Below are 11,713 nucleotides of genomic sequence, written 5' to 3' on the forward strand. Positions count from 1 at the left end.
TTCCTGAGGGAGAAGCTTCGGGAGAGATGGGCAGGGGCAGCAAGAGGAGTTTGGGCACAAAAATTCGAACTGCTCATGAGTTCTGTCCTCTGTCCTTCTGTCCTTGGCCAGAGCTGAGTGCCGAGAGGGGATTTTCATTTCTCTCAGAGGCTTGGGGGATCTGTGCTGCCCCTGTTGGAACCTTCTGAGTCAGGAAGGTTAAGGCTTATGCACTGTTTCCCATTGCTGATGTCATTTCTCGACCACATACCTGGGAGAAAGGAGGAAGATGCTGGCTTCTGAAAGCTCTTTCTACTTTTTGCCTGGGCCAGGGTGGTCCTCATGCTGTTTGTCCTAGTCCATTCAGGCTGCTGTAACAAAAATACCATGGACTGGGTGGCTTAACAACAAACATTAATTTTTACAGTTCTGGAGGCTGAGAAGTCCAAGATCAAGGTACCGTCTGTGTCATAGATGGCTGTCTTCTTGCTGTGTCTTCACATGGCAGAGAGGCCAGAGAGCTCTCGGGCTTGTTTTGAAGGGCACCAACCTCAGTCAAGAGGGCTCCACTTCGTGACCTAGTCACCTTCCCAGGCCCCACCTCTTAATTCCTTCTTCACCTTGAGGGTTAGGGTTTAAAGTATGAATTCTGGGTAGACACAAACAATCAGGGTGTAGCCCTATGGTGTTGTTCATCTCTCCACCCACCTTGGGAAGCCATTCAGTCCATCAGAGGAGGGCTGGGCAGGAGAAGGAGGGAGATTTCTAGCATCATGAGGGGTTTTAGGCTGTGGAGTCCTGACTTTTAAAACATGAATAGCCCCTAGTGGCCCAATCCCTCTCCTGAGCTACCAGTCACATGAGGGGGCTGAAGAGGCAGAATGTGATCTATCCTTCCCCCACCTCGCACATCCTCATCCTGCATTCTGTTCCCTACCTGGGGCGTTCTCTGGTGTGGCTCTTCCCGGGCCCATCACTTCCTGCTTCTCTGCCTGGGTTCTCACTCTATGCAGAATGTAATACCATTTATCATTTTGTGAGGACAATTGCAGTCAGACAATCTAATTAGCATCTCACTTCTGCCACTTCCTAGCTCTGTAACTTTGGGCAAGTCACTTAATTTCTTAGATTTCTTACCTGTAAGATTGGGTTCCTCGTTTGTGAAGTCTCCCAGCCTCAGGTTCCTCGCTTGTAAAATGAAAATAGTTCCAGCGTTACAGAGCTGTAACCAGGAGGCCCGCAGTAACCCATGCAAAGTGCTTAGCACAGTGCCTGCTATGCAGTTGGTGCTCCATAAGCGTTCACACTAGTTGTTGTGGGATATCGGTATGACTTAGTCAGCTGACTTCTGGAAGTGGTTGTGAGAGGGGTGGGTGGAGATTGAGGTTTGGTTTGAGGGCTTGAAGGCCTAGATATTGTGAAATAGGTCCAGGGTGGGGTTTTCCAGATTTCCTGCCAGTCCCTCCAGCCTGCCAAGGAGCCCCGATGGACTTGTGCCCACACAGTGTTGGCTAAATTTACTGGATGTCAGAGCAGGAAGGGACTGAACACACCCAGTCCTCTAAGCCCCTTTCGGATAGGTGAGGAAACTGAGGCCAACAGGAGTGAAATGAGTTATTTGAGGTCACATGCCTAGTTCGTGGCAGACCTAGGATCGAACCTATTTCCTGATTTCCAGTGTTCTTTCCAGTGCAGATGTCCCCCCATTCAATACTCAGGTGTAAACACACACAGAGCTCCAGAGGGTGGGATACACACCAGGGTTTTTGGAAGGGTGATCAATTGGCTCTCTGTCCAGGGTGAGGGAGGAAGCTTAAAGTGATAGGATGGACTCTGGCCAGTGATCTGGCACCATGGGACTTGCCCAAGCTTGTGAAGCTTATTCAAAGTTAATTTATCCAGGAACTATTTACAGAGCATCTTAATAATAAAAGGCTAATATGCAAATGGTCATGAAGCCCTCACGTGTAGCGACCAATTAGTAGGAGGCTGCATGCACAGCAGGTGTGGGTGGGCAGGGACTTGCAGCATCAGGGACTTGCATGAGGCTCGCGTCCCCGCCCCCGGCTCCAGGCCCAGGGATGTGAGGCTCACGGAGGCCTACCTCTTTGGGGCGATGGATTGTGAGGCTCCCGTACTATGACAGGGCACAGGCCAGGCTGGGGGGAGCCCCCCCCCCCCCCCGAGTGCACGAATTTCATGCACTGGGCTACTAGTCTCATAATAATAGCTAACCTTCATTAATCACTTATTCTGTGGCAGGCACCATACTACGAGTTTTACCTGCATTGTCTTATTTTGTCCTGCATAACCTCCCTGTGAGGCTGGGGCTGTTACTGTCTCCACGGTATCGCGGAGGAAACAAGGTGTGGAGCGTTTAGGTGACTCATGCTAATAACTAGCTAGTAAGAGGTAATGCTGAGATGTAGTCTCCGTCAATCTGCTCCTATGTGCTTAGCCCCTACTCTCTGCTGCTGCCCAATACCTCTTCCCCCATCACCTCTGTGCTAAGTCCTGGTTTGGGTGCTGGGAGTAGAAAAGGAACAGCCCCTTCCCTCATAAATCTCAGATCCTAGTCAGTGTCTTAATGCAGTCAGCTTCCAAACTGCTTTGACCTTGACCTTCAGAAAGAAATCGCATGTCATTATGTATTTTACATATTATACCCTACTCCCCAACATATAAATGTTTCACAAAACAATATTTACTTTTGCCATTTATGTACTTTCATACTTTCTATTCTATTCTATTGCATTTTATTTGATAAATAGATGGTTGAGACCCACTTCATTGATTTTTAGGACCCACCGTGGGTTGCATTTTAGATTTTGAAAAGCAGTAGCTTAACAGGCATCGTACTGAATTGGCTCTCTTCCTGGCTACCAATCCACGAGACAGTACTCACCCAACCTTTCTGTGGCCTCCGTTCTCTCCTTCTGTATAATGGATCACACGAGTTCATTTATGCTGGTTCAGCTCCAAAATGCTGGATAAACTCTCAGCCACTGGGAGGCAGCAGGGCCTGCAGGAGGCAGAGAACCACCATGGCTCCAATTACAGGGCTGCCCCTTGGGCTCCTGTTTTACAGACCCTGACTCCGGGCTCACCCCGCTGTAACCTGAAGGAGAACCTGCTGAAGGATAACTGTGCCCTGGAGTCCATCGAGTTCCCCCTCAGTGAGGTCCGCATCTTGGAGGCCAGGCCTCTCAGCGACAAGGGCTCTGGAGACAGTTCCCAAATCACTCAAGTCAGTCCCCAGAGGATTGCGCTCCGGCTCCGGCCAGGTAAGGATGGGCTCACTGTGGGGAGACACCGGGCAGATGCACACAGGGCACAAGGTGGAGGTCTGACCAGGAACCTTGGGGAAGACACTCGCAATGGTAATGGGGCAGGAAGAGAAGGATGTGGGGAAAGGTGTGGGCAGGAGAATGGAAGATGTTGGGACTTGGCGTCAGAAGATCGGAGTTTGAATCTTGACTCTCCCACATATTAGTTATTTGAACTTGGGCAAGTTACTCAACCCTTCTAACATAGTAGGGACTCAAAAAACGTTTGTCCCTACTTTCCCCCAATGCCTATTTTGCCAAGCTTGTGCTCTGTGTTGAGGCTCAAATGAGATATAAGATGAGAAAGCAATTTATAAGCCCCCTTTCCGTGTGAGATTTGGGGCAGGGACATGGGGGCAAAGAGAAGCAGAGGGAGGAAGAATTAAGCTAAGAAACAGGCTTTTTGAAGCATTGATTGTGACTTTTCTGATTAAATCAAGACTATAAGAAAGCACCTTCTATGTGTAAGCCATGTGGGTGCTATGGGTTCAGCCTTTTCTAGTGTTTGAAGTATAGTAACTACCACAACTTCAGTGACTCAAGGTGGTAGACTCTCGGGATCCAGAGGATTAGGCAGATGGGCACTTAGAGAAGGTAGAGAATGTTAAAATGGAAAAGGTTAAAAATGGGAGGGTCAAGAGATTGGAAGGGGAAGCGGGAGAGGAGAAGGGACCAGGGTTTTCAAGTTTGGTTTGGTCAAGAAGTTTCTTAATCCTGTGTCCATCCAAATCCATTTGTTAAGTCTTTGAGAGAGAAGAGGAGAAAAACTAACATCCTTCTGTCGTCTTCCAGATGATTCGAAGAGTTTCTCCATCCAAGTCCGGCAGGTGGAAGACTATCCTGTGGACATCTACTACTTGATGGACCTGTCTTACTCCATGAAAGATGATCTGACGAGCATCCAGAACCTGGGTACCAAGCTGGCCTCCCAGATGCGCAAGCTCACCAGTAACCTGCGGATTGGCTTTGGGGCCTTTGTGGACAAGCCTGCATCACCATACATGTACATCTCCCCACCAGAGGCCCTCAAAAACCCCTGCTATGAGTAAGTCCTTCAGGAGAAGTCAAGGCAGGGCATGGGGCAAAGAATATAGGGGTAATAGACCTTCAGAGGGAGGAAGGATTAAGCCAAAAGACTTAATCCTTCCTTAGAAGGCTTTTAGAAGCATTGATTGTGACTTTTCTAATTAAATCAAAGAGAATTTAAGGAAATACTTTCTATGTATAAGGCAAGTGGGTGCTATGGGATTCAGGGTGGGACATAGTTCCAGCATTTTCTAGGGTCTGAAGTGTATTAACTTCCACAACTTCTATGACTCAAGGTAGTAGATTCTAGGATAGCTTTGTTGGCTACCTTCTGGCCAAATCATATCTTCTCTCTACCTTAGTCTTCCTGTCTAGCAAGTGAGCCACCCTATTGATCTGAGTGTTGTGTCAAAAGGTCTCAAAAGCTGTTTGAAGACCTAGAAAAAAAATCTATCAGCTTCTTGGTCTTGGTCACAACTAAACTGGAGACAAGAGAATGTTGGGTGTAGCAGGAATAAGATCAAAAGTAGAGTGAAATTTATGGATAAGTAAATAGAGGAATTATGATTTCAGAAGGATTGATTTCATTGTTATTTCATCATTGTTCTACTCATCAAGAGTATGAGTCTTCAAGGTTAAAATGCTTATTATGTAATTGGTGGAGACTATGAAAATCCATAACAATTTTTAATGATGGTTTCTGAGCCTCACAAGTACAGATTTATTTTTGAGTTTTCAAAGTTATATGGCATGCCTTTTTAAGCTTCTGAGTTGTAAGGTTCCCCAGTTAAGATATCAGCCATCAATTAAACAAACAAACCATTGGGCTGGGGACAGAAATGCTCCTGTCTGGCACAGATCTACCAATTTATTGATGGTTCGGAGACATTGTTATTGGTGAAACTTTTGCTTTATTGTTGTGTTAATGTTACTTTAGAGAAATATTAAATATAAGGTGATAGCAACAACAAGAGCCTCTGAGCTAAGTGCTTTGTGTTAACTCATTGAAGCCTTACAATAACTCTTATGAAATACTAGAGGCCCGGTGCACAAAAAATTGTGCACTGGGAGGGGGGTCCCCTCAGCCCGGCCTGTGCCCTCTCGCAGTCTGGGACCCCTCGGGGGATGTCCACCTGCTGGCTTAGGCCTGCTCCCCGGGGGATCAGGCCTAAGTTGGCAGTCAGACATCCCTCTGGCAGCCCGGGAGCCCTGGGGGGATGTCCACTTGCCAGCGGGGAGCAGGCCTAAGCTATAGTCAGACATCCTTAGTGCTGCTGAGGAGGCAGGAGAGGCTCCCGCCATCACTGCTGTGCTGGCAGCCATCAGCCTGGCTTGTGGCTGAGCAGAGCTCCCCCTGTGGGAGTGCACTGACCACCAGGGGGCAGCTCCTGCATTGAGCGTCTGCCCCCTGGTGGTCAGTGTGTGTCATAGTGACCAGTCATTCCCAGTCATTCTGCTGTTAGGGTCAATTTGCATATTACCCTTTTATTATATAGGATGTGCTCTCATTTCCCATTTTTATAGGTTAAGTATAGAGAAACTTGCCTAGGGTTCCATGACTTATAAGTAGAGGAGCTGAGATCTGAACCAAGGCAATGAGTTTTGCAGCTCACTCTTTTGCCCTCTAGGCTAGCTGGAGGTAAGGTCAATGTGGTCATTTGAGGGGTTTGGAGTCTAAACTGGGTAATCGTCAAGGACCTAGACTCTAGGTAATTTCCAGTTCTCTACAAATATGGATAATTTTATTATCCATATTTGTTTCCCCTTTTTCCCCCTCCCACTCCCCATGTAGTCTTTCCCATCAGGCTGTCTGCTTAAATTATCTTCTTCCCTTCCCAGTATGAAGGCCACCTGTTTGCCCATGTTTGGCTACAAACATGTGCTGACACTAACTGACCAGGTGAACCGCTTCAACGAGGAGGTGAAGAAGCAGAGTGTGTCACGGAACCGAGACAGCCCAGAGGGTGGCTTTGATGCCATCATGCAGGCTACAGTCTGCGATGTGAGTTTGGAGGGCATGGAGTGCCAATGTGGTTAGTGCAGATCAAATGGGGAATGACGTGGTTCTACTGTGGGGATTTCTATGTGAAATAAGAGATAGGAATTAAGCAGAGCTTCATAGGCAAAAAATAAATAAAAAATAAAAAAAAATAAAAATGAGTATAGGCAAAAAATTGCTCCTGATAAGCAACCTCTGCTTATATCTGCTCCCTGGCCAGAGCTGACAATTTTTGAACCACTTGGTAGCAGATGTTCTCTGGGAGAGCATTTTCTCATCTTCTCTAGAAGTGTATCAGGATCAAGCTAGGTTAACTTAACCTCAGGTAAGCAGGAAGATGTTAAACAAGGATTTCTTCTAGCCCAGCTCAGCTCTGCAGATGCAGGTGGGTTTCTAAGCGGGCCATGTGATTATCACTGGCTGGAATTGAATTGTGTCTCTTGGCTGCTTGAACTAATCAGCCATGAGACTGTTTTCCTAAGAAACAGAAACCCCTAAGTTGGGAAATTTCAACTTGTGTTCCAAGGACTGGGACTGAGGCCCTTCACCAAGAGAACTTGTTCAGACCTTCAGGCAGGGAGGTCCTTTGGATCTTTGTTTTTTGCCAATGAGACATCTAAAATTGCTTTCTCGCTCTAGCTGGTTTGGCTCAGTGAATAGAGCGTCAGCCTGCAGACCGAAGGGTCCTGGGTTTAATTCGGTCAAGGGTACATGCCCGGGTTGCAAGCTCAATCCCCAGTGGGGGGCGTGCAGGAGGAAGCAGTTCAATGATTCTCTCTCATCATTGATGTTTCTATCTCTCTCTCCCCCTCTCCTTTCCTCTCTGAAAATCAATAAAAAAATATATTTAAAGTTGCTTTTCCTCTTTTACCTTTTTTTTTTTAAAACAGGAAAAGATTGGCTGGAGGAATGATGCATCCCACTTGCTGGTGTTTACCACTGATGCCAAGACCCATATAGCACTGGATGGAAGGCTAGCAGGCATTGTCCAGCCCAATGATGGGCAGTGCCACGTTGGCAGTGACAACCATTACTCTGCCTCCACTACCATGGTGAGGTTCTTGGTTTTTGTTGTTGTTGTTGTTTTAAATATATTTTTATTGATTTCAGAGAGGAAGGGAGACAGAGTGAGAGATAGAAACATCAATGATGAAAGAGAATCATTGATTGGCTGCTCCTGCACGCCCCATACTGGGGATCGAGCCTGCAACCTGGGCATGTGCCCTGACTGGGAATCGAACTGTGATCCCCTGGTTCATAGGTTGATGCTCAACCACTGAGCCACGCTGGCCAGGTCATGTTGAGGATTTTGACACCACCTATGCTCTCCATTTACCGTGGCCAGCTGCCCTAACCCAGGCAGAGTCTTTGTGTGAATATGAAAATGGAAGCCCTTCCTCTGGCCAGGGTTCAGGGCTCATTTCAGCCTGCCCTCACCCCCAACTGGACATTCTTATTCAGGGTACAACCTGTACAATCTGTAGTCAGGGCCTGGCTGTGATCAGTATTACCACTATCTCCACTGCCTCCAGCACAAGCAATAGCATCATAGCATCCAGAATGGACCCGGAGGACTTTTACAGGTCCAGCTGGAAAGCAGGCCTTCTCGTCTACTGCATGGATTAGCCTTTCTTGGAATACCATCCTCACTTTTGGTTATCAGAAGTAGACAGAGAAAAAAGAGACAAACATCATCAAAAGCATGGAGAGCTAGTCCTGTGAGGAAAAGTCTCAGAATCATTTAGCTTGAAAGAATGAAGTGTAAAGGATGATTTAGCTGAGATATGAGAAGCCTTCTTATAAGCTGTTGTCTATGATCATAGAAGGTTAAATAAGAGGAAAGGGATTTAAATGGAAACAAGAGAAATTGATGTATGCCATAAAGAGAATTTACAGATCCTCAGAGTGCTGATACTCTGGGTATCTTGGGGGAGGTCTGAACTCTTTATTTTATCTCTTAAAGACAATATAGCAACTACCTTGTCTAGGTGGCTTAAAGGTACACCTGTGTTAAGGCAGGAGCCTAAGCTGGATGGTCTCATGAGTTCCCTGGAAGGTCTAGGATCCCAGAGACATGTTCACAATTCACCAGCATCCCCATTGTGACTTGAATTCCTCGGTGTCAGTCATATCTAAGTAGAGCACTACCCAGCACTGGGTGAGTCAGTAACCACTGACACTTATTCTAGGCAAGACTCCTTACCAGGGGCTAAGGTAGATACAGAGACTATATAGAGGTGCTACCCTTATGGAGTTTTTGGTTTCGATGAGGAATGAGTTACCAATAACACCAGATGCATGCTTAGTGTTAAATGATCAGCACAGTCAATAAGGTCTTTATATATTCAAAGGAGGAACGCTCCTCATGAGCTGGGATGGTCAAGGAAGGCCTCTTGGGGAAGGCAGGACCTGAACTATGTCCCTAGGCAGGAGCAGGATTACCAAAAAGAAGGCCACTCCAGGTGGGAGAAAGAGAATGGGCCAGGTCAGTGGTAAGTGGAAGAGGGAGAGAGGGGAGTGGTGATTGGAAAGGAAGGGTGGAAGGACCACATGGTGGAGTATTGCAAGCACCAAGCCAAGGCATTTGTCAGTAGTTGCAAAACAAGCATCAAAACAAGGTCTAACAATACCTGGCCCATGGAAGCAGTTCCTTGGTATGAATGCACCGAATTCAAGTAGGAAGAAAGAGATGCTTAGTTTTGATACCACCAGCCTGTACCTCTTCATTTAACCCTGGAATTCACAACTGGGTTTTTGCTGCTACTTGCCCCATTGCCTCACATTGATCACGGGGTGGAAAGGTTTATGTAAGTACCACCAGTGTCTGGGCCATGGCTCAAGTCAGCCAAGGTCTAAGGCTTAGAGTCCAGAGATGGAAGTGAATAGACTTCTTAAACGTAACTTCCACATCCTCCTTTATATACTGTATTGATTTCAGAGAGGAAGGGAGAGGGAGAGAGATATAGAAACATCAATGATGAAAGAGAATCATTGATCGGCTGCCTCCTGCATGCCCCCCACTGGGGATTGAACCCGCAACCCGGGCATGTGCCCTTGACTGGAATCGAACCTGAGGACCCCACCCCACCCCAGTCCACAGGACAATGCTCTATCCACTGAGCCAAACCAGCTAGGGCTCACATCCTCTCTTTTTATAGGATTATCCCTCTTTGGGGCTGATGACCGAGAAGCTGTCCCAGAAAAACATCAATCTGATCTTTGCGGTGACTGAAGGAGTGGTCAAACTCTACCAGGTAACTATGCCATCAGGGCTTCCTAGAATGGGAGTGGAAGTGGGAGTGGGAGTGGGGCTGTGATGGGAAGACTTATCTTAGGGAACCAGCATCGACCATGGTTCCCAACCAGGAAAGATGCTCCTACAGCCTACTCCCAGGAGCTAATGATTCCTTTCCAACTTTGACCTAGCAGTATGGGTGTGTCAATGTTTGCTGTGGGGAAGGGAGCAAGTCAGTGGGGTAAGGGGTGTGAGAGGTGTTCTCTAATTTTGCTCAGTGCTGAAAAACTGCTAGATTTATTCCTGGCAGTGACAAGACAAATATCCTCTCTTTCTCCTCAATCTTCATTTCAAGACCCTTCATCTGATTAGGGGAGGGCCTTTGGGGACCACCACCTTCATTCAGTCAGTCTTGTATATTTTCGTCTTCCTTTCTAGAACTACAGTGAGCTCATCCCAGGGACTACAGTGGGGGTTCTGTCTGCCGATTCCAGCAATGTCCTCCAGCTCATTGTTGATTCCTATGGGGTAAGTGTCTTACACTGGAAAAGGGCCGGCTAAGAGTGCACCTCACTTGGCATTTACCCAGGAGGACTCAGATTTGTGAGTCATGGCTGCCAGTTTATTTTGCACCCTTCCTCTTGTTCATCGAGGGGCCAGGTGATGGCCAGCACTGAGAGGAATGCAGCCTTCTGAGAAAGAAATGGCTCAGAATGGAAAGCCAGGGAGCTTGGGAACAATGGGGGAAGAGCTTAGAGGAGGTAGAAGGGAAAGAGAGGATGGGGGCGAGGATGAGAAAGGAGCAGAGTCCTGAAATTAGAGGAGGAGACTGAGTGAGGGAGAGCTGGGCTCCAACAAAAGAGAAAAAGAGGGAGCTGAGCCACAGGGAAGATGAGGCTGATAAAAAATTAGGTAGAAATTGCCGGAACCGGTTTGGCTCAGTGGACAGAGCGTCGGCCTGCGGACTGAAAGGTCCCGGGTTCGATTCCGGTCAAGGGCATGTACCTGGGTTGCGGGCACATCCCCAGTGGGGGATGTGCAGGAGGCAGCTGATCGATGTTTCTCTCTCATCGATGTTTTTAACTCTCTATCTCTCTCCCTTCCTCTCTGTAAAAAATCAATAAAATATATTAAAAAAAAAAAAAAGAAATTGCTAGTACCCAAGGTGACCAGCATTAGCACTTCCCTTTCGCGCATCCAGGAGGCCTACAGGAGGGTGTGGCTGGTTTAGATGTTACCCAGACTCACCTAGACACAAGTGAGGAGAGAGAGAGGGAGCAGAGCCTGGGCCGGAAATATAGCAGGTAGCAGGCTCTTAGGGGAACTCTGGCAACTTCCAAGTGAACCTCAGCAGCTGGCACTGCAGGGTCAGTCCAGGGCCACCTGGGAGATTCTGCTTGGGATGGAATTGGCACCTACCCATTTCCTCTCAGTCCATTTCCTTACCTTCTTTTGCTCAGAAAATCCGCTCTAAAGTCGAGCTGGAGGTACGTGACCTTCCCGAGGAGTTGTCTCTATCCTTCAACGCCACTTGTCTCAACAACGAGGTCATCCCAGGCCTGAAGTCTTGTGTTGGACTCAAGATTGGAGACACGGTAAGGAGGTCCGGGCAGGGGCTGCCCCTGGCCTGTGCCCTGGCATGTCTGTGGGTACCCCACCCCTTCCTTCTTCCCCGTACCTTCTTCCTGCAGGTCATCATCACCTGCAGTGGAGCTAAGGCTTCTGTTGCCTAAACTTTATCTGTTAAGTGAACTTCATTGTCAGGATTTTTTAAAACTTGAATTGAGGTTACCTCTGTTTATTTATACACAGTTGATTGCCAATGAGAATATTTCGTACCTTCAGCCCCTAACCAGTCTCCAACCCTGCCCCACCCCCCAAGGTAAAGCCTTTCTTTCCTCCACTGTGTAAAATGGTAGTCTTCTATAGGTATTTATTGAGCACTGACTTTGTGCCAGACATTGTTCTAGTTGCTGAAGATTCAATAGCAAATGGAACAGGTGAAAATACCCATCCTGATGGAATTTCAGAATGCAAATGTTCATTTTGCCCCTCCAGTCCCTCTGGCTTGCCTTACTTAGTTGTTGGTTCTCCTCTGTTTCTGTTTAAGGGGAGACGGGTTGGTGAAGGCAGGTGGAGGAAAGAGGG

The 11,713-nt window shown here is 47.4% G+C and overlaps 1 protein-coding gene across 2 annotated transcripts in view; it reads left to right on the plus strand.

Annotated features, from left to right (window-relative positions):
• Positions 1-11,713, plus strand: part of ITGB3 (integrin subunit beta 3) — a 52,591-nt gene that overhangs the window by 19,153 nt on the left and 21,725 nt on the right. For both annotated transcript variants that reach the window (XM_070393702.1, XM_070393703.1), the window contains exons 3-9: positions 3,068-3,263; positions 4,098-4,350; positions 6,171-6,333; positions 7,221-7,382; positions 9,489-9,584; positions 10,004-10,093; positions 11,026-11,160. In XM_070393702.1, coding sequence (XP_070249803.1) covers positions 3,068-3,263; positions 4,098-4,350; positions 6,171-6,333; positions 7,221-7,382; positions 9,489-9,584; positions 10,004-10,093; positions 11,026-11,160 — 1,095 coding nt within the window. The remainder of the gene's footprint in view (positions 1-3,067; positions 3,264-4,097; positions 4,351-6,170; positions 6,334-7,220; positions 7,383-9,488; positions 9,585-10,003; positions 10,094-11,025; positions 11,161-11,713) is intronic.

Source organism: Myotis yumanensis, unplaced genomic scaffold, assembly GCF_028538775.1.
Source record: "Myotis yumanensis isolate MYYU_CA2020_CCGP unplaced genomic scaffold, mMyoYum1.0.hap1 SCAF_16, whole genome shotgun sequence".
NCBI classification, from domain to species: Eukaryota; Metazoa; Chordata; class Mammalia; order Chiroptera; family Vespertilionidae; genus Myotis; species Myotis yumanensis.